This window comes from Oryx dammah, unplaced genomic scaffold, assembly GCF_014754425.2.
Source record: "Oryx dammah isolate SB20612 unplaced genomic scaffold, SCBI_Odam_1.1 HiC_scaffold_9, whole genome shotgun sequence".
NCBI classification, from domain to species: Eukaryota; Metazoa; Chordata; class Mammalia; order Artiodactyla; family Bovidae; genus Oryx; species Oryx dammah.
Window position 1 is genome coordinate 7,748,618 of NW_024070193.1, and position 21,693 is coordinate 7,770,310.

Sequence of the window (21,693 nt, forward strand, 5' to 3'; positions counted from 1 at the left end):
AGATGACAAAGTCAGGGACACAGTGCTGCTGTGGACTGCTAACACAGCTTCCAGACTTCTCTTGGGTTTGGCCCAGCCATCCAAAGACCTCTTTGCTTGTGGTGACTATATTTCACATTTCATGTGTGTTTAGTCTCTAAGGCATGTCTGACTCTTTTGCAGCCCATGGACTGTAGCCCGCCAGGCTCCTCTGTCCATGGAATTTTCCAGGCAAGAACACTGGAGTGTGTTGCCATTTTCTTCCCCAGGAGGATCTTCCCGAACCAGGGATTGAACCCGCATCTCCCGCACTGGCAGGTTCGTTACTGCTGAGCCACCGAAGAAAAAAGACAGATGATAATCTTTAAGTAGAGGCGTCCTCAAGTGTGGATCAGGTTACACAATGTTAATCATGTTGTTACATGGGTATTTACTATCTATATCCTATGTGCCTAATATACAGGCCAATTTCAACCAGGTACAAACATACCAGCTTCAACAGCACTTGCAGACTTTGAGATCAGGTTTGAGCCTCAGCTCTGCCATTTCCAGCTGTGAGATCATAGGCTCAGTTTTCATGTCTATAAAATAGGGACAAGAACCTCATGTGAGGACAATCAGTAAAGAACTACAATATAGCATCAAATGATCACAATAGAACATACATAAATATTAGTTTCATCTTTCTCTGCCCCCCTCATAGAAAATTAGTCTCCTCTCAGTTCATTTCAGTCACTCAGTCACATCCGACTCTTTGCGACTCATGCTGCATGGACTGCAGCACGCCAGGCCTCCCTGTCCATCACCAACTCCCAGAACTTACTCAGACTCATGTCCATTGAGTCGGTGATGACATCCAACCATCTCATCCTCTGTCGCCCCATTCCCCTCCTGCCTTCAATCTTTCCCAGCATCAGGGTCTTTTCCAATGAGTCAGTTCTTCGCATCAGGTGGCCAGAGTATTGGAGCTTCAGCTTCAGCATCAGTCCTTCCAATGAATATTCAGGGTTGATTTCCTTTAGGATTGACTGGCTTGATCTCCTTAAAGTCCAAGGGACTCTCAAGAGTCTTCTCCAACACCACAGTTCAAAAGCATCAATTCTTTGGTGCTCAGCTTTTTTTATAGTCCAACTCTCACATCCATACATGACAACTGAAAAAACCATAGCTTTGATTAGACAGACCTTTGCAACAAAGTAATGTCTTTGTCGCCAAAGTAAAGTCTCCTCTGCTGCTGCTGCTGCTGCTGCTAAGTCACTTCAGTCGTGTCCGACTCTGTGCGACCCCATAGGTGACAGCCCACCAGGCTCCGCTGTCCCTGGGATTCTCCAGGCAAGAACACTGGAGTGGGTTGCCATTTCCTTCTCCAATGCATGAAAGTGAAAAGTGAAAGTGAAGTCGCTCAGTCGTGTCTGACCCTCAGCGACCCCATGGACTGCAGCCTTCCAGGCTCCTCCAACCATGGGATTTTCCAGGTTTAAATTTAAATATTTTATCATCTTACTAATTTTACATTCTTTGCAAGTATGAAACAATGGGATAACTAATATGTTATGTGTAAAGCAGTGTGAGTTTTTTAGGGAATGAAACTCACTCCATGGAGTATTACAAAAAGGGACAACCATTTTCTTAACAGGAAAGTTCGGTGCTACCAGCCCCAGGAAGGCCTTTCCTGCTTCAGTGAGCTTATCCCAGAAAAGCAGCTGAATTAAGGGCCAGAAATATCATGCAACCCATATAAATACTTGCAGTGTTGCAAAACCCAAGTTAGTAAGAGGCTGTGTTGGCTTCCCCCAACTTCTGCCTTACTGACCTTGAACTTGCCTGTAAAAGGCCTAACGTTGTTGAGGGGCAGTATTTGCATCTTGGAGCTGAATAAAAGTACTTTCCTCTAATGAGGGGCTTCTCAGAGCCTTGTTGCAAAGGTTAGGGATGGCCCTTCCTGGCGACTCTTCCACTTCCTTGGTCTGGGCAGCAAATATATTTCCTGCTAGCCCTCTTCTAACCAATGATTCATAACTTTTTTGCTTCCACGAAGCCCCCAAGCTTAGTAAAGCAGCTCTGTTCCTTATAAATAGGATCTCACAAAGTCCCATTTGTGAGCCTGCTGGCTAGGCCAGGTCCCCACTGGCCTCTTGATGATTAGGATACCTGGTATACAGGCTGGTCTTACTAACTGGGTTTCCCTTGGCCCATTTGGAGGAGGGTTTTTAAACCCGGGTAGTTATCTTCTGTCAGAGAGTCCTATTTTCATGCTATTTATTTTGCTCTCTCTCTGCCCATCCCCACCACCATATCTGATAACTCAGCTCTTAGAGCTAAGAGTATATGCCATGTTGAGCACAACATCATAACATCCAGCTGGGCTCTGGCAACCCCTGGAATTCTCCTCCACCATTTTGAGACAAAAATTGAATCAGCACAAATTCCTTGTTTTTAAGAAAGGAGAAAGGCTGTGTACAATGACAACAAAATCAACAGCAGAAGCAACAACATCTCTATCTAGCAGGGTCTCCTCTGGGACAGGAGCTACGTGAGGAGCAAAGCAGCTGCATTTTCCAAATGCTCTGTCTGGTGGCTGTTTCAAGAGCCTTCTCCTCGGGCTGTGGCCCTGTCTTCTCTCCTGTCCTCCAAGGACTGCTTCAGTTGTATAGCTCTTGCAGTGGCCCTGCTAGGCCAAGCCAAGTTCACTGAGGGCATTGTTCCAACCCTCAACTCAGAAAACATCCCATTTCCAGTGTATGGCGCTGTCTTAGGAATGAATGCAACTAGAAACCAATCAAGCAGCATTAGGTTATGCAGCGTCCCCCTAATTCAACTTCAGAAAGCTTGAAACCCAGATGCTGAGAGGGTTTGGAAGCTGTGACCTCTCCAATGCAATAGGCATACCCAGCACCCTTGTCTTGCTGCATCAACACCTTTCTCAGTAAAAGGAGCCAGGGCTTCAAAGAGAAGTGGCTGATACCAGGGCTGAGGCAGGAAAGGTACAAGATAGGCCTGGAACATCTTATGCCAAAAAGCAAGGAAGGCCTCAAGAAGGATATTGTTTTTGTTGTTAGTCACTCAGTTATGTCAGACTCTGCAGTTCCATGGACTGTAGCTCGCCAGGCTTCTCTGTCCATGGGATTTTCCAGGCAAGAATACTAGAGTGGGTAGCCATTCCCTTCTCTGGGGGAGATCCCAACCCAGGGATCGAACACAGATCTCCTGCATCACAGGCAGATTCTTACTGTCTGAACCACCAGGGAAGGACAGGGATGTGGCAAAAAACATAGAAGCCAGCTTGAAGAGGCTACCCCTCGCAAATCTGCAGTAGTCTGCGCATTGAAATAAAAAATGGTAATAACAGATTGTAATCCATTGAATAAAATAATAATCCATGAGTCCATACTGACAATATCTAGACTGACCAATGGACAGACAAATAGTTGAGAAGAGCAAACACTACTGTAGAATGCCAGCTAAATACATGTAGAAAGAAACATCGAATTAGATTTATAAAAATGTTTATTATTATAAAAAATGTTACAGGCAGGAGTCATCAGTGAATGCTAAACCTAGAGGCTGAAAGTTTGATGAGCACCAAGATATTTACAGTCTCAAATTAGTCCCCCACAAAATACTTACTATAAAGGGAGAAATAATAGCTTTACAGTGGATAAAACTGGCAGATACTATGTTAATCAATGGTCAACACTGACACCACCAACACTGGAACAAATGGCTATCTGTGCCTCCTGCTAGGGTGCCCTGAATAGGAAACATCACTTCAGTGGCACTTATGCCAAAAATCCATAATCTGATTCTAATGATGACAAGATATCATACAAAGTCAAGCTGAAGGGTATTCCATAAAATACTAACCTATGGTATTAAAAACTGTCACTGTCACAAAACACCTAAATTAATTAGTTAATTAAATTAAAAGGATGAGCAATTTTTCCAGATTAATGGAGATCAAGGAGACATGACAAGTGAATGCAATGTCTGTATGATCTTGGATTGGATTTCAGGGGGGAGAACTGCTATCAGTTGCATTGAGAAAATTCTGAAAAACGTGTGTTTGAGATAATAATTGTTAAACTTCCTCATTTTGACCACTATATGGTGGTTATATAAGTGAATGTCCTTGTATTTAGGAAATACACACTGAAATGTGAAGTATTTAGGAGGAAAATGACTCTTGAGAGAGCCTTGGACTATAAGGAGATCAAACCAATCAGTCCTAAAGGAAATCAACTCTGAATAGTCAATGGAAGAACTGATGCTGAAGCTGAAGCTCGAGTACTTTGGCCATCTGATTCGAAGAACCTACTCATTGGAAAAGAACCTGATGCTGGGAAAGATTGAGGGCAAGAAGAGAAGGGGGCAACAGAGGATGAGATGGATGGATGGCATCACTGACTCAATGGACATGAGTTTGAGCAAACTCTAGGAGATAGTGAAGGACAGGAAAGCCTGGTGTGGTGCAGTCCATGGGGCCACAAAGAGTTAGACATGACTTAGCGACTCAACAACAACAAAGAGAAAAATGACATGATGTATGCAGCTTACTTTAAACCAGTTCAGAAATGAGATGATGGATGGATGGATGGATAGAGACAGAAAGATGATAGATAGGTAGAGAGAAAGACAGAGAGAGATGTAGGAAATGCTATAGCAAATGTTGCAAAATTAACATTTGGTTAATCTTGGTGATGGTGTGAAACTCTTTGTACTATTCTTTCTTAACAAAATTTCTGTTGTGTGAAATTATTTTAAAAAGAGTAGTTTTAAAAAACAAAGCAGTTTCGCAGTTTCCTAAAAACCTAAACATGTATTAATACTTACCATCGACTGCCCTGTGCTTAGTCACTTAGTCATGTCTGACTTTGTGCAATACCGTAGACTGTAGCCCACCAGGCTCCTCTGTCCATGGGGATTCTCCAGGCAAGAATACTGGAGTGGGTTGCCATCCCCTCCTCCAGTGGACCTTCCCAACCTAGGGATCGAACCTAGGTCTCCTGCATTTCAGGTGGATTCTTTATCATATGAGCCACCAGGGAAGCCCAAGGATACTGCAGCGTATCCCTTCTCCAGGGAGTCTTCCCAACCCAAGAATTGAACCAGGGTCTCCTGCACACAGACAGATTCCTTACCAGGTGACCTACCAGGGAAGCCTTGCCAAATACTTACCATGTGACCCAGCAGTTGAACTCTTGGGTATTTATTCCAGAGAAGGATTTTTGTCTGTTCTCAAAAAGCCTGTACGGGTGTTCATAGAAGCTTTGGGTATAATATCCAAAAAACCGGAAACAATCAAAACATCCTTCAATAGGTAAATAATGAAAGAAGCTGATGCATTTACATCATGGGGTACAACTGAGCAATGCAGAGGAACAAACTGTTGATATACACAACAGTTTAAATGGATCTCAAGGAAATCTGGTTGAATGCAAAAAGTCAACCCCCAAAGTTCACATTGCATGGTTTCTGCAGTATATAGCATTACTGAAATGACAAAACTGCAGAGATGAAGGAAAAATTAGTAGTTGGCAGAGGTTTGGGATAGAAGGAAGGAGGGAAGTGGCCATGAGTATAAAAGGAAGACACAGGGGATCCGTACCATGGAACAAGTCTGTATCTTGACTGTGATGGCAAACGTGCAAATCTGCACACATAGAACTACACAGAGCTACACACACAAGTGCTTGTGAAACCAGGGAAACCTGAAGAAGCTCTGTGGATGGTACCAGGGTATTTCTTGGTTTTGCTCTTGCACTGTGGTTAAACAAGGTGTTAACTCTGGAGGATACTGGGTGGAAGGTGTGCAGCGCCACCCTGTCCACCTCTTTGTAATTCCCTGTGAGTCTATAATTATTTTAAAATAATCAGTTCAAACAAAGAAGACAGTAAGCCCCCGACAGAGCCTGTATGGGCTGCCCTGCTGGTACTGACATGACCTTGGTGCCCAAGAGATGTCCCCTGAGGGAGGGAGGTCTGGCCTGGGTGCTGTCCTCTCTTCTCACTTTATCTGGCAGCCCCACAGCTTTGCATGAAGTTTCAACCCCCATCCCCATGTAACTTATCACTGGGGAACAGATGATGGAAGCACAGGGCAGAGACCCAGAGAAATCTGGGTGTGACCTTTAACAATGCTGGAGCTCACGATGGATTAAGGGCTTTGAAGTCACACTGCTTGGGTTCAAACCCCAATCTGTCACTTACTGTCGATATGACCTCAGATAAGATGCTTACCCTTTTGTGCCGCTGTCTTTTTATCTATGAAGTGGGAGTGACGATAGTCGCCCAGTCTTAGGTGTACAATGTATAGCATACTGTGTTTGTACCTATAAAGCTTAGAACAGTACCAGACATCTAAAAAGAGTTAATAAATGTTGGTTTTTATTTATAATACTAATAAAACAATTGTTTACTGTTATTATATCTCTCTATAGGTTTTATATATATATATATATTTGGCTGTGCCAGGTCTTAATTGTGGAATGTGAGATCTTTAGTCACGGCATGTAGGATCTAGTTCGCTGACCAGGGATCAAACCCAGGCGCCCTGCATTAGGAGCTCAGAGTCTTAGCCATTGGACCACCAAGGAAGTCCCTCTCTATAGGTTTTATCATTCCTCTTTTACAATGAAGAAGCTGAGACTTAACAAAACTACTTAACTAGTGTGAATCAACTAGTGACAGAGCTGAGATTCAAATCCAGAGCCTCCAAAAGAAAGTGAAACTCGCTCAGTCGTGTCTTTCTCTTGGCGACCCCATGGACTATATAGTCCATGGAATTCTCCAGGCCAGAATACTGGAGTGGATGGCCATTCCTTTCTCCAGGGGATCTTCCTAACCCAGGGATCAAACCCAGGTCTCCCGCATTGCAGGGAGATTCTTTACCAGCTGAGCCACAAGGGAAGCCCAGAGCCTCCAAATGTATGCCTTTTCCCATGTGCATGTCTGAGCCAGTGTGTATGGAAACCTTACCAGAAAGATGAGGAGAGGGAAAATTCAGAAAGAACAGGAAAGGAGAAAGAATAGATTATATTCTAGAGAAAAAGATGAAAGAACATCTCAACTGACTCAGGACTATGAAGGAAACTCATGTTCTCACTTATTATGGTTTCCTAAGTTGGAAGCCTCTAGGGTTGGTGAATTCAGTGGTTCAGCAATGTCATGGGTCACATGAGTGTCAATCTTTTGACTCTGTGTTGTCAATTCAAAATTCAGTCAAACTACAAATATCAGAAATGTTTGTCCTTCGGAGTAAACGAATTATGGAGACTGTGAAATTCCATGCTAGGGCCTTAAGTAGGTTTTCAGACCACTTGTGAGCACCAAAGGAGCAGCAACCCTTCAGAAGCTCAGTTTGATAACATTTTTTCTTAAAGGACTTGCTAATGGTTTGTCTAAGGTCTGAGGAATATATGTATATAGCATGTCAGTTAAAAAAAAAAATCTTTCAAGACAATCTTTCACCTATTAAATATCGTTCTCTTGTGGATTTCTTTTAAAGAGGAAAACGGAGTTAAAAACTTACAGAATAAATATTTTAATAGCTTTTTTATCTTGTCCTCTCTGTTTGCCTATAACATGTATCAGCAGAAAAACAGTGAAAGCAAAATGGGTATCTTTACCTTTACATACAGTCCAGTGATACCAGCAGTGCTCTTGCCATCATTTTGAATAGGTGATGCTTAGCTCCTTCTTTCCCTGATGAGAAAACCTCCACTGCATGATCTGGTTCTGCTGTTCCCACAGGCATTCACAATAGGAGAGAAAAGATTTATTGAAATACCTCTACAGATTGAACACCAGCAATTCTACTTGCTTCACTGCCCTCGGATTTTATCTTGAGCTTGGACACTGACACTCATATAACTAAGTTATAAGCATGCTTACTAGTAGCCCAGCAGGGTCTGATGGTGACCTGACTGTTCTCAGATAGGGACCATTTCAGATGTTTAACCCAAGAACACAACAAGCTCCTTGAAATTGCTTGAAGGCCCCTTTCAACTGAGAAGCCCTTCTCAGTTTAATACCTTTGCTGGAAGATGGTCATTGGTGTCCAGTTCCTGCTCCCGCTGGGGGAGAACTAAGCAAACTGTGAAATGTCATCACCAAGTTCCCTGAGTGGATTAGCAGCTCCAAAGGACAACATACAACTCTAAGTCATCCTGTAAAGTGACCCCAAAGCGTGGCTTGTCACACCATCCTGGGCTCGTTTACTCTCTGAAGGGCAGAGGGCGGCCTGATGCACAGCAGGTTCAAGCTCATGGGTAATCCAGAGCATATTTTGCACAATAACTCTGGTTCTAGCCAAGTCATGGTCCCTGCAGGGCCTGCCAGAGCAGAAGCTTACCTGCCCTGGGGTGGGTAGGGGGAACAGGCGATAGGGGCTATTTTTCACCAGGAAGAAGGTCACTGTGTGCCTGGAATGATATCTCTGTGATTTTGCTACTAATTTGGTGCCTGTAACCTTGAAAGGCTGAGTCGTTTCTGAAACACCTCCCCTCCACATATAAAAGGTTGCTGCCCCGGGGTTTCAGGACCAGACCGGGGCTGTTGCAAACCCTAGCTGCAATACTCACTCTCCTTGACACCGTATCAAGACAGCAGCAGATTCATCACAAAGGTAAAGGATGTTGAACTTGAGTGTACATGGGATGGAAGTTCATCTTACCCTTCTCAGGGGGGAGTGAATGGAGAGAGTTCTTGTAACCCTGTCTTTTTCAGCCACTGGGGTTCATCTTTCCCCCCCCTCTGAATTCTCACCTTACACCTGTTTGGGAATGGTGGAATTCCACTGCTTAGAAATCTCAACAGGACTTTTCCATATCTAGTTTATATATTTAAGTAATGCATTCAAAACAGCTCTGTGAGAGAACCAGAAATCTGTTATAGTGTTCATTTAACAAGGCTCTGATAAGATGATTGCCTGTAAAAAAAAAAAAAACAAAAAAAAACAGTGCATATTGAGGGGGAGATGCTAAACCTCAGAGGAATCAACATCCTTTCAAATAGAGATGCTCAGCTACAGTGGGCTCCCCAGAAGACAGATGCTTAAGAAGATGTACTAAATTCTGGTCTTTGTAATTCTGAAGCTGAGCTTCTTCAACTTTCCTATGTGTGTGAATCATCTAGGGATCAGTTTAAAATGCAGATTTTGCTTCAGATTTTGGTCTTGATAAACTCTGCCTTCATAACAACTACTAGGTGGTACCAGTACAGCTGGTCCACGCAGCAACTGAGAAGGTTCTGTGGTGTTTCAGGGATCGAAAATAATCTTTAGACTTTTCAATGACTGAATCTTATCAAATCAGTGAAAATTCAAAAACAGTTCTGTTCTATTTTTAAATTTTGATTTGTATCTTAACATAGAGCAAAATGACTCTTCTGTGTGTGCTCAGTTCTAAGAATTTATCACATATTCAGCTCTGTGGAACTACCACCACAGTTGGGATACAGAACAATTCCATCACCCCCACCCCTAATTTCTTCATGCTCTGGCTTTGAAATTATGCTCTCCCCCTATCTCTAACCCCAAGCAATTATTATAGGCTTGTTTTTTCGAGAATGTTATATCAGTTCATTTGCTCAGTCGTGTCCGACTCTTTGCAACCTCATGAACTGCAGCATGCCAGGCCTCCCTGTCCATCACTAACTCCCAGAGTCCACCCAAACCCATGTCCATGGAGTCAGAGATGCCATCCAACCATCTCATCCTCTGTCGTCCCCCTTTCCTTTCCTCCTGCCTTCAATCTTGCCCAGCATGCGGGTCTTTTCCAATGAGTCAGCTCTTTGCATCAGGTGGCCAAAGTATGGGAGTTTCAGCTTCAACATCAGTCCTTCCAATGAACACCCAGGACTGATCTCCTTTAGAATGGACTGGTTGGATCTCGTCGCAATCCAAGTGACTTTCAAGAGTCTTCTCCAACACCACAATTCAAAAGCATCAATTCTTTGGCACTCAGCTTTCTTTATAGTCCAACTCTCATATCCATTCATGACTACTGGAAAAACCATAGCCTTGACCAGAGAGACCTTTGTTGGCAAAGTAATGTCTCTGCTTTTTAATATGGTGTCTAGGTTGGTCATAACTTTTCTTCCAAGGAGTAAGCGTCTTTTAATTTCATGGCTGCAGTCACCAACTGCAGTGATTTTGGAGCCCAGAAAAATAAAGTCTGACACTGTTTCTACTGTTTCCCCGTCTATTTCCCATGAAGTGATGGGACTGGATGCCATGATTTTAGTTTTATGAATGTTGAGCTTTAAGCCAACTTTTTCACTTACTCTTTAACTTTCATCAAGAGGCTCTTTAGTTCTTCTTCACTTTCTGCCATAAGGGTGGTGTCATTTGCATATCTGAGGTTATTGATATTTCTCCTGGCAATCTTGATTCCAGCCTGTGCTTCCTCTAGCCTAGAGTTTCTCATGATGTACTCTGCATATAAGTTAAATAAGCAGGGTGACAATATACAGCCTTGACGTACTCCTTTTCCTATTTGGAACCAGTGTGTTGTTCCATGTTCAGTTCTAACTGTTGCTTCTTGACCTGCATACAGATTTCTCAAGAGGCAGGTCATGTGGTCTGGTATTCCCAGCTCTTTCAGAATTTTCCACAGTTTATTGTGATCCACACAGTCAAAGGCTTTGGCATAGTCAATAAAGCAGAAATAGATGTTTTTCTGGAACTCTCTTGCTTTTTTGATTATCCAGCGGATGTTGGGAATTTGATCTCTAGTTCCTCTGCCTTTTCTAAAACCAGCCTGAACATCTGGAAGTTCACGGTTCACGTATTGCTGAAGCCTGGCGTGGAGAATTTTAAGCATTACATTACTACTGTGTGAGATGAGTGCAATTGTGTGGTAGTTTGAGCATTCTTTGGCATTGCCTTTCTTTGGGATTGGAATGAAAACTGACATTTTCCAGTCCTGTGGCCACTGCTGAGTTTTCCAAATTTGCTGGCATATTGAGTGCAGCACTTTCACAACATCATCTTTCAGGATTTGAAATAGCTTAACTGGAATTCCATCACCTCCACTAGCTTTGTTCGTAGTGATGCTTCCTAAGGCCCACTTGACTTCACATTCCAGGATGTCTGGCTCTAGGTGAGTGATCACACCATCGTGATTATCTGGGTAGTGAAGACTTTTTTTGTACAGTTCTTCTGTGTATTCTTGCCACCTCTTCTTAATATCTTCTGCTTCTGTTAGGTCCCTACCATTTCTGTCCTTTATTGAGCCCATCTTTGCATAAAATGTTCCTTTGATATCTCTAATTTTCTTGAAGAGAGCTCTAGTCTTTCCCATTCTATTGTTTTCCTCTATTTCTTTGCATTGATTGCTGAGGAAGGCTCTCTTATCTCTCCTTGCTATTCTTTGGAACTCTGCATTCACATGGGTATATCTTTCCTTTTCCCCTTTGCTTTTTGCTTCCCTTCTTTTCACAGCTATTTGTAAGGCCTCCTCAGATAGCCATTTTGCTTTTTTGAATTTCTTTTTCTTGGGTATGGTCTTGATCCCTGTCTCCTGTACAATGTCATGAACCTCTGTCCATAGTTCATCAGGCACTTTGTCTATCAGATCTACTCCCTTAAATCTATTTCTCACTTCCACTGTAAGGGATTTGATTTAGGTCATACCTGACCGGTCTAGTGGTTTTCTCTACTTTCTTCAATTTCAGTCTGAATTTGGCAATAAGGAATTCATCATCTGAGCCACAGTCAGCTCCTGGTCTTGTTTTTGCTGACTGTATAGAGCTTCTCCATCTTTGGCTGCAAAGAATATAATCAGTCTGATTTCGTTGTCAACCATCTGGTGATGTCCATGTGTAGAGTCTTCTCTTGCATTGTTGGAAGAGGGTGTTTGCTATGACCAGTGTGTACTCTTGGCAGAACGCTATTAGCCTTTGCCCTGCTTCATTCTGTACTCCAAGGCCAAATTTACCTGTTACTCCAGGTGTTTCTTGACTTCCTACTTTTGCATTTCAGTCCCCTATAATGAAAAGGACATCTTTTCTTGGGTATTAGTTCTAGAAGGTCTTGTAGGTCTTCATAGAACTGTTCAACTTCAGCTTCTTCAGCATTACTGGTTGGGGCACAGACTTGGATTACTGTGATATTGAATGGTTTGCCTTGGAAACAAACAGAGATCATTCTGTCATTTATGAGATTGCATCCAAGTACTGCATTTTGGACTCTTTTTGTTAACTATGATGGCTACTCCATTTCTTCTAAGGGATTCCTGCCCACAATAGTAGATATAATGGTCATCTGAGTTAAATTCACCCATTCCAGTCCATCTTAGTTTGCTGATTCCTAGAATGTTGATGTTCACTCTTGTCATCTCCTGTTTGACCACTTTCAATTTGCCTTGATTCATGGACCTAACGTTCCAGGTTCCTATGCAATATTGCTCTTTACAGCATCGAACCTTGATTCTATCACCAGTCCCATCCACAACTGGGTGTTGTTTTTGCTTTGGCTCCATCCCTTCATTCTTTCTGGAGTTCTTTCTCCACTGCTCTCCAGTAGCATATTGGGCACCTAATGAGCTGGGGAGTTCCTCTTTTAGTGTTCTATCTTTCTGCCTTTTCATACTGTTCATGGGGTTCTCAAGGCAAGAATACTGAATTGTTTTGCCATTCCCTTCTCCAGTGGACCACATTCTGTCAGACCTCTCCACCATGACCCGCCCATCTTGGGTAGCCCCACACGGCATGGCTTAGTTTCACTGAGTTAGACAAGCCTGTGGTCCATGTGATCAGATTGGCTAGTTGTTTGTGATTGTGGTTTCAGTCTGTCTGCCCTCTGATGCCCTCTCTCAGTGCCTACCTCTTACTTGGTTTTCTCATACATTGGACGTGGGGTATCTCTTCACAGCTGGAATCATAAAGGGTATATAGTTTATTGAGACTGGCTTCTTCCACTCAACATGAATGCCTTTGAGGTTCATCCAAGTTATTGAAAATATCAACAGTATTCTTTTTTATTACTGCACACTATTTTATCCTACAGATGTTCAACAGTTATTCACACATTCAAAGACTGTTGGTTGTCTCCACTTTTTGGCTTGAAAAATAGAACTGTGGTTAGTTGTACATACTTTGCTAGAACATTAGTTTGCATTCGTTGTTGTTGTTAGTTAGTGAGTTGCTAAGTTGTGTCTGACTTTTTTGCAACCCCATAGACTGTAGCCAGGCAGGCTCCTCTGTCCATGGGATTTCCCAGGCAAGAATATCAGAGTGGGTTGCCTTTTCCTTCTCCAGGGGAGCTTCCCAACCCAGGGATCGAACTTGCTTCTTCTGCATTGGCAGGTGGATTCTTTACCACTGAGTCACCTGGGAAGCTGAGGTTTGCATTTCTCTAGGCTAAATACCTAGGAATGGAATTGCTGAGTCATATGGTGAGAATATGTTTAATTTGACAAGTCATACATTGACAGTTCCAATTGCTCCATACCTCTCCTCTCTAGCACTTGATATTGTCAATATGTAAATTTTTATTTTGGCCATTCTTATAAGGATATAGTGGTATCTCTGCACTTTTTACTTAACTTGTATTTTCCTAGTGGCTAATGATGTTCAACATCTTTTAATGTTTACTTGTTATCTGTTCATTTTCTTTGGTGAAGTGTCTGCTAAAGTGGTTTTCCCATCTTTTACTTGGGTTGCTTGTTTTCATACTGTTGAGTTTTGAGAGTTCTTCTTATACTCTGGACACAAATCCTTTGTTATAGACATGATTTGCAAATATTTTTTTCTCAATTTGTATCTCATCTTTCCATTCTTTTTTAGAGAGCAAAACTCTAATTTTGATGAAGCCCAATTTATTGAATTTTTTTTTCTTTCATGGAGTGTACTTTTTATGTCATGTCTAAGAATTCTTTACCTAGCTGCAAGTCACACACACACACACATACACTCACACACAAAACTAGACTTTCTCTGTAAGAGTTTTATAGTTTTGCATTTTATATTAGGTCTATAATAAGTTAATTTTTATACAAGGTGTGGGCCTTTTTTTTTTTTGGCATATTGGTATCCTGTTGTTCCAACACTATTTGTCGAGACATGTCTTTGATGTGTTTTTTTTTTTTTTCTGTAATCACACATCTACATTACCATAGCTTTAGAGTAAGACTTAATATTAGGTAGTATAATTTCTTCAACTTTACTCCTCATTTTCAAAAGTGCTTTAGTTACTCTAGTCCTTTTGCTTTTCCATGTAAGTTTTAGAATCACTTTGCCTTTATTTATTTTTAAAAATACAGTTTGGATTTTTGCTAGAATTGCAATAAATCTACAGATTTATTTTTGGAGAACTAATATCTCTGCTATGCTATCTTCTAATCCATTAACATGATATGTCTCTCCATTTATTGAAGTTTTATTTTATTCATTAGCATTTTGCAGTTTTTAGCAACCACATTTTGTACACATTTTGTTAGATTTATACCTAAGTATTTAATTGGGGGGCATTATTGTAAATGGTATTATCTCTTTAATTTCAATTTCCAATTGCCCATTGGTAGTATACACTAATTTGTGTGTATTAAACTGATATCCTGCATCTTTGCTAAACTCACTTACTAGTTTTAGGAATTTTTTTGTGACTTGCCTCATGTACACTTGAAAAGAATCTATATTCTGTCATCATTGGATAGAGATCCAATAAATTACACTTAGATCTAGTTGGCAGCTGCTGCTGCTCAGTTTTTTTATATCTGTGATGATTTTCTATCAGTTCAGTTCAGTCGCTCAGTTGTGTCCGACTCTTTGCGACCCCATGGACTAGAGCACACCAGGCTTCCCTGTTCATCGCCCAACTCCCAGAGTTTACTCAAACTCGTGTCCATTGAGTCAGTAATGCCATCCAGCCATCTCATCCTCTGTTGTCCCCTTCTCCTGCCCTCAATCTTGCTCAGCATCAGGGTCTTTTCCAATGAGTCAGCTCTTCACATCAGGTGGCCAAAGTATGGGAGTTTCAGCTTCAACATCAGTCCTTCCAATGAACACCCAGGACTGGTCTCCTTTAGGATGGACTGGTAGGATCTCCTTGCAGTCCAAGGGATTCTCAAGAGTCTTCTCCAACAACACAGTTCAAAAGCATCAATTCTTTGGTGTTCAACTTTCTTTATAGTCCAAATGTCACATCCATACATGACTACTGGAAAAATCATAGCTTTGACTAGACAGACCTTTGTTGGCAAAGTAATATCTCTGCTTTTTAATATGCTGTCTAGGTTGGTCATAACTTTTCTTCCAAGGAGCAAGTGTCTTTTAATTTCATGGTCGCAGTCACCATCTACAGTGATTTTGGAGCCCCCCCAAAATAAAGTCTGACACTGTTTCCACTGTTTCCCCATCTATTTGCCATGAAGTGATGGGACCAGATGCCATGATCTTAGTTTTCTGAATATTGAGTTTGAAGCCAACTTTTTCACTATCCTCTTTCACTTTCATCAACAGGCTCTTTAGTTCTTCTTTGCTTTCTGCCATAATAGTGGTGTCATTTGCATATCTGAGGTTGATATTTCTCTCAACAATCTTGATTCCAACTTGTGCTTCATCCAGCCCACATTTCTCATGATGTACTCTGCATATAAGTTAAATAAGCACGGTGACAATATATAGCCTTGACGTACACCTTTCCTGGTTTGAAATCAGTCAGTTGTTCCACATCCAGTTCTAACTGTTGCTTCTTGACCTGCATACAGATTTCTCAGGAGGCAGGTCAGGTGGTCTGGTATTCCCAGCTCTTTTAAGAATTTTCCAGTTTGTTGTGATCCACACAGTCAAAGGCTTTGGCATAGTCAATAAAGCACGCTGAGAAGACAGAGAAAAGTAGTGAGTATCTACTCCACCCAGTGGGACCACAGCTCCTCCTATCAGAGCTGGTGGGTTGTGCATCTCTGCAAGCCCTGCTGCTGGTCCATTCCATTGCTGCTGCCAAGCTCAGCAATGTGTATGTATTGGAATTTCCTTGGTCAGCTGGGACACAGTGAACCACAACTAGCCGAGAGTCATAGGATGCTTATGAAGATAACTCTCACATCCCTCAATTTGGGTTTAATACTCTGAGTAACCAGAGACTTGGGAAGTTAAATGATTGGCACAGCAATTAGCACTCACAATGGGCAAACGTGCCTTTGTCTCAGCTGACTCACTAAGATCAATTGGCCCCCAGGGCAGTACTGATGCCTCACGGCTGGTGAAAAATTCAACACACTTTGTTTAACTGAATTCTATGAAGGTGTTACATGCTGCTGTTCTCTTTAAGCATGCATTAATTTTGTGAGGTAAAGTTTATAATTGTCATTGAAGTTATGGCTTTTCTGAGTTGGTGATTGACTGGAAGGAATACTATTGAGTCTCTCAACAGGAATGCTTTGCGCTAGGTGCTCAGTCGTTCAGTCATGTCTGACTCTTTGTGACCCCAAGAACTGCCAGGCTCCTCTGATCGTGGAATTTTCCAGGCAAGAATACTGGAATGGGTTGCCTTATTTCCTCCTCCAGGGGATCTTCCTGACCCAGGGATTGAACCTGTGTCTCTTATGTCTCCTGCATTGGCAGGGAGATTCTTTACCACTGTGCCACCTGGGAATGCAGTCTGGTGGATAGTATTGTTGGCATTGTTGAGCAGATACACATGAATAGTCACTTATTCATTGAGGACAATCTTCCACATTTTCAAAGGACTTTCCTTCTACTGATATCTTCCTTGTCACCTTTCTGCAAGCTAGAGTAGTTGTCCTCATTTCAGAAGCCAGAAAACACAAATGTTCCCGGAAATGTGTATTATCTGTGAGGGAATGGGCTAAATCCTAACAATAAGATGCTGAATCTCCAAGGAGGTTAGAACTGGGGAACTTGGATGAATCTCTAGTCCAAAGATAGAAGACAGTTTTTCTCTATTTATTGAGACATAACTTAAGTGTAATAAAATACACCTGTTTTAGGTGTACAGTTTGATAAGTTTCAGCATTGTATACAGCTGTGTCACCACGATGAGAAACAAGATATAAACCATTTCCACAACCCGAAAGTGTTACCAGGCCACCCACCCCATCTGCTTCTGTCCCTCTGTTTCTGCAGGGCTCTCACCATAGGCCTCTGCAGAGTCCACTTCCCACACCATGGGCGCTCCTACCCACTCATCCTGCATGTCCCTGCCCTTAGGAATCACCTTGAGGCCCTCAGGCCAGGCCAGGTGACCTCAGGGTGCCCCTTACTGGCCCCACAGACTGATCCTCAATGCCTGAAGCACTGCCACGGGGACCACTGCCACTTTCTGGCCAGACCTTCAGGATAAAGATAACTTGGAGGTGGGGGGCATTTATTCAATTCAACAAATATTTATTGAGCACCAGTACACACTTTAATATATTTAAATAAAACATAGGATAATCTCATTTCCTAAAAGCTCTGGGAGCTTTCTGCAAGGTCAGTTGGATTTCTGCTCTTTTGCCAGGAAATTGTGAGATCACTGAGCATTTCCAGGAGATAAGAAAGTCACTCTCCTCCTTCTTAGGGGACAGTTGGGGGCAGGGGATGGGGCTTGGGCCCTGAGTATGACAGCTGCCCCCTTAACCAGCTATATTACATTGATAAGGTCAGATTGCTACTCAACTTCCTTACCTGCAAAATAGTGTCTACCCTGAAAGACAGCTGTTGCTGAGACATACCTAGGCCCAGCCTTCACTACCTTAGTTTCCCTGGAGCCAGCTCTGGACACAGACATGACCAACACACAAGAGGACAGGATCAAAGACTGAGTTCTCACCTTCGCTTGCACATTAGAATCACAGGAGGAACTTTAAAAAATCCTGACACCCAGTACATTTTCAAGGCTGATGAAATTAGACTCCTTAAGGAGGAATCCCTGGCATCCATTTTTTGTAAAGCTCCCCAAGTGACTCCAAGTTCAGTGAAGGTCAACAGACACTGATTCAGAAAGAAAAGAGAAGTATAATTATTTCATGTCTATAAAAAGAAAGTTGGGGGGAGGTTGTGATGATTACTTATTGCTAATTATTGTCCTATAATCCTGTACAATTTGAGGTTTTAGAATTATAAAAGGCTATGTATATTGAGATCAAAACTCATAAACTGCAAAACACTTTTGCATTTATGATCAAATTTAATCTTCAGAGAAATTTTAAAGATGAGGAGACTAAGACCTGGAGAATTATTGGCCGACAGAAGGTGCATCAAGTTGATAGGTCTGGAGTAAATGTCTGGTTTCAAACCTGTCTCGCTTCCATCCTGCCCTAGTGTCCTTGCCCATCCCTCTGGGAGAGCTGTGATCCAGAACTTCATGCTGATTCTAGACCGAGTATCCACATACCCCTTCAGGAGTTCCCTTGGATGTTAGTGCCCAAACAACTCAAACTCTGTCCAACATTGCTCAGGGTTGCTCTGCACAATGCTCTTTCTCTGGTTGCCTGTCTTTGCACAGGCATGGCCTGGGCAGCTCCACTGACACACCTCACTTTGGTTCACCACGTGGAGTTGACCTCTTCAGAATGCCTCCATTACCCTTGCCTCTGCCTCCCTGGACATTTCCAGTTGCCCATTAACTCCTTTCCCTGTACCCACTCTCACCCCTCAGCCCCTGTTTTGACCTGTCTGCTGGACCCACCAAGGTCTGGGAGTTGCGCAGTGGTCTCTTCATGTAAAAAGTGAGCATTATTGAGTATCTGATATGTATGATTCCACACACAAGTGTGCATATACACACGTGTGTACACACATGCACATGCACACTGAGCTGCTTGCTCTGTTGTGTCAGATGTTGGGACTATTTTCTGTGACAAATCTCTTTAGTAAAGAGCCTGAAAATGTTCCGAGGTGTGCAGCCTGCCTTCTGCCTGTTACAGCCATGAGACCTTGAGCAAATTTAATCACTTCTCAAATGTCTCGCCTAGAATACGAGGAAGGGGATATTGACTTATGGAGATATGATAACTAAAGGGACCAATAGCATAAAATGCCAATAACATAAATAGCATAAAATACTTCCTGCTGATAAAAAGCTGAGAAGTCATTCATTTGTGAGGGGGAAGGAAGGACAGAGGTATTTGTCAGATGCTGGAGAAGGGATAGGCTACCCACTCCAGTATTCTTGGGCTTCCCTTGTGGCTCAGCTGGTATACAATCCTCCTGCAATGTGGGAGACCTGGGTTTGATCCCTGGGTTGGGAAGATCCCCTGGAGAAGGGAAAGGCTATGCACTCCAGTATTCTGGCCTGGATAATTCCATGGACTATATATAGTCTATGGGGTCGCAAAGAGTCAGACTGAGCAACTTTCACTTCACTTGTGACATGCTTCAGCGGGGAGCTTCTGCAGTCACATCCCTGGATCTCATCAATAAACCAGTGTGTCCCTATCACGAGGTTTTGTGCCTGACTGGGGTCTCCCTCAGGAGTTAAACAGCAGGATCTGTACCTTCCAGAGCACAAGGGAGCATGTTCTGTGGGGGTTCAGCTGATATTTTCTTTTTCAGGGGATGAACAATCAGTACGTCCGCCGGGAGGTCTTCTGCCGGAACACCTGTCACGAGCTCAAACGCTTCTGGGAAAGGGAAATTGGCAAACAGACTTACTATCGAGAATCAGAAGAACATCGCCTGGGAAGAAGTGCACTGAGAAAGTACGTGCCTTATCTACTTTTTTATTATTAATTTTTAAAAATAAACTGATTTTTAGGGTGGTTTTAGGTTCACAGCCAAACTCCACCACACAGCCTCTCCCACCAGCAACACGCCCCACCAGAGGGTACTCTGTTACAATTCATGAACCTACATGGACACATCATAATGACCTTTGCTTCTGTATTTTTTGAAAGCAAAATTTATTTCCCCAGAAAAATGCCAATCCTAGAGGATGCAATTATTTTAATTTTTGCATGTAGTCCTGCCACCATTTATGGTGATGGGCAGTAATTTAAGAAATTCTTCCAAGTTAACAAGTGTACACAGCTCTCATCTTTATAACCAGAAAAATCTCTCCTCTCTGTCAGCATTTCTAGTGTGTGAGGGTTACACTAAATTTGTGGAGCATGTCAACAGACGTATCCATGAAGAACAATCAAACAAAGGAGACAATGATCAGCTAATGGTCAGTGCTCATTTGGATAATGACACAGGATATCCTGCGTGGTTCTGGGAGGCTCTTGGCCCTCTGGTATGCAACCCTGTTCTAGCCAAAGAAGTCGAGTGGAGAGCAGTGACTCATACGAGCAGACCTGGGTTGCTGTCTCTGGAAACAATGGCCCTTCACCACCCTCACACGTACAGCCTCTCGATGACTGCAGAGAGTCACCTACAGGCCACAGGAAAGGACAGGCCAGCTTGTCTGTTCCCTCAGAGGGAATAGTTCAGTTGCTGTCTGTTCACCAAGACCACAGCTAGTGAGTAGCCAGGGGCTGTGGGGCATGTGTATGCTAGCCATTTTATCTTCTCTATTGGTTTTTAAGCTATATCTCTGTGTGTTATTCTAGTGGTTGCTTTAGGATTTATATACTTATCACAGTCTACCTTCAAGTGATACATCATTTCCTGTAGAGGGTAAGAACCTTGCAATCATATGAATACAATTTTATCTCACCTCTGGTTTTTGAAAGATAGCTTTGCTGGGTAAACAATTCTAGATTGGCAGGGCTTTCCCCCCCTCTTAAACTTTAAAGATACTGCACTTTCAAAGGAAATTTTAGAAATTAAGACTAAAATAGTACTCAAATAGAAAGAAAGAAAGTGAAGTCGTTCAGTCATGTCCGACTCTTTGCAACCCCATGGACTGTAGCCTACCAGACTCCTCTGTCCATGGGATTTTCCAGGCAAGAGTACTGGAGTGGGTTGCCATTTCCTTCTCCAGGCTATCTTCCCAACCCAGGGATTGAACCCGGGTCTCCCACATTGTAGGCAGATGCTTTATCATCTGAGCCACCAGGGCTCAAATAGAAATGAGATGTCAAATATGTATATATTTAAATTTGCAAGTCCTCTGCATACCTTTTAAAGCCCAAACACACAAAATCACACACAAGCATACTTAAAACACCTTCAGAATAAAAGGGAAAGGAGCTTCCCTGAACCAAAAGTCATGGAGAGGAACCCTCCATTTGTATATTTTGTTTCTATTTTCAGGCTCAGGGAAGAATGGAAGCAGAAAGTGGAAACAAAGCTGAGACTACGCAACAATCCAGATGAGACAGAAAAGCAGGCTAACGTTGGCCAAGAGCTGCATTGACACAAGAGGATACAAAGCACTGAGGTTATTCTGCCAGGACAAGCCAGTGCAAATCCCTTAGCCCCTTTGCTACACCATACATATCCGATACTATTGTTTCCCCCACCTGTGAGGGATTTACCTGTGGCTCCTTCTCCAGTGCTGAGTGGGAATTCTTAGCCAAGATAGTCCTCTCTTCATGGGAGCCAGAATATTATTCCCAGTACCTCTAAAGATGGAATTATCTAACGTCAAAGCTCTATGTAGCTTACTTCATTTCCATATTATTATCTTCTAATTTTGGAATCCCAATATTGAAATTCTAAGCACACAAGGTGGGGGGTGGGTGATGATTTTTACAGTCATACTGGCTTGACCAAAAAGTTCACTCAGGCGTTTTGATAACATCTTATGGAAAAACTCAAATGAACTTTTGGCCAACCCAAGACTTTAAACATTTGCACAGTACTGTTGCTCTACATTTCTCCTAAGAA

The 21,693-nt window shown here is 42.5% G+C and overlaps 1 protein-coding gene across 1 annotated transcript; it reads left to right on the plus strand.

The window, feature by feature from the left end:
- Positions 1 to 19,473: 19,473 nt before the first annotated feature.
- On the plus strand, positions 19,474 to 21,220 carry FAM240A (family with sequence similarity 240 member A). Its single transcript, XM_040247272.1, has 2 exons — positions 19,474 to 19,622; positions 21,118 to 21,220. The coding sequence occupies exons 1-2, from the start codon at positions 19,480 to 19,482 to the stop codon at positions 21,218 to 21,220; spliced, it is 246 nt and encodes an 81-aa protein (XP_040103206.1). The 5' UTR covers positions 19,474 to 19,479.
- The last annotated feature ends 473 nt before the right edge of the window (positions 21,221 to 21,693 follow it).

What these genes read in the sequence shown, in the direction of transcription:
- FAM240A (XM_040247272.1), top strand. Translation starts at nt 19,480, where the DNA reads ATGAACAATCAGTACGTCCGCCGGGAGGTCTTCTGCCGGAACACCTGT. An exon ending in GGAAGAAGTGCACTGAGAAA is followed by an intron (nt 19,623 to 21,117) that starts GTACGTGCCTTA and finishes TTCTATTTTCAG; the next exon opens with GCTCAGGGAAGAATGGAAGC.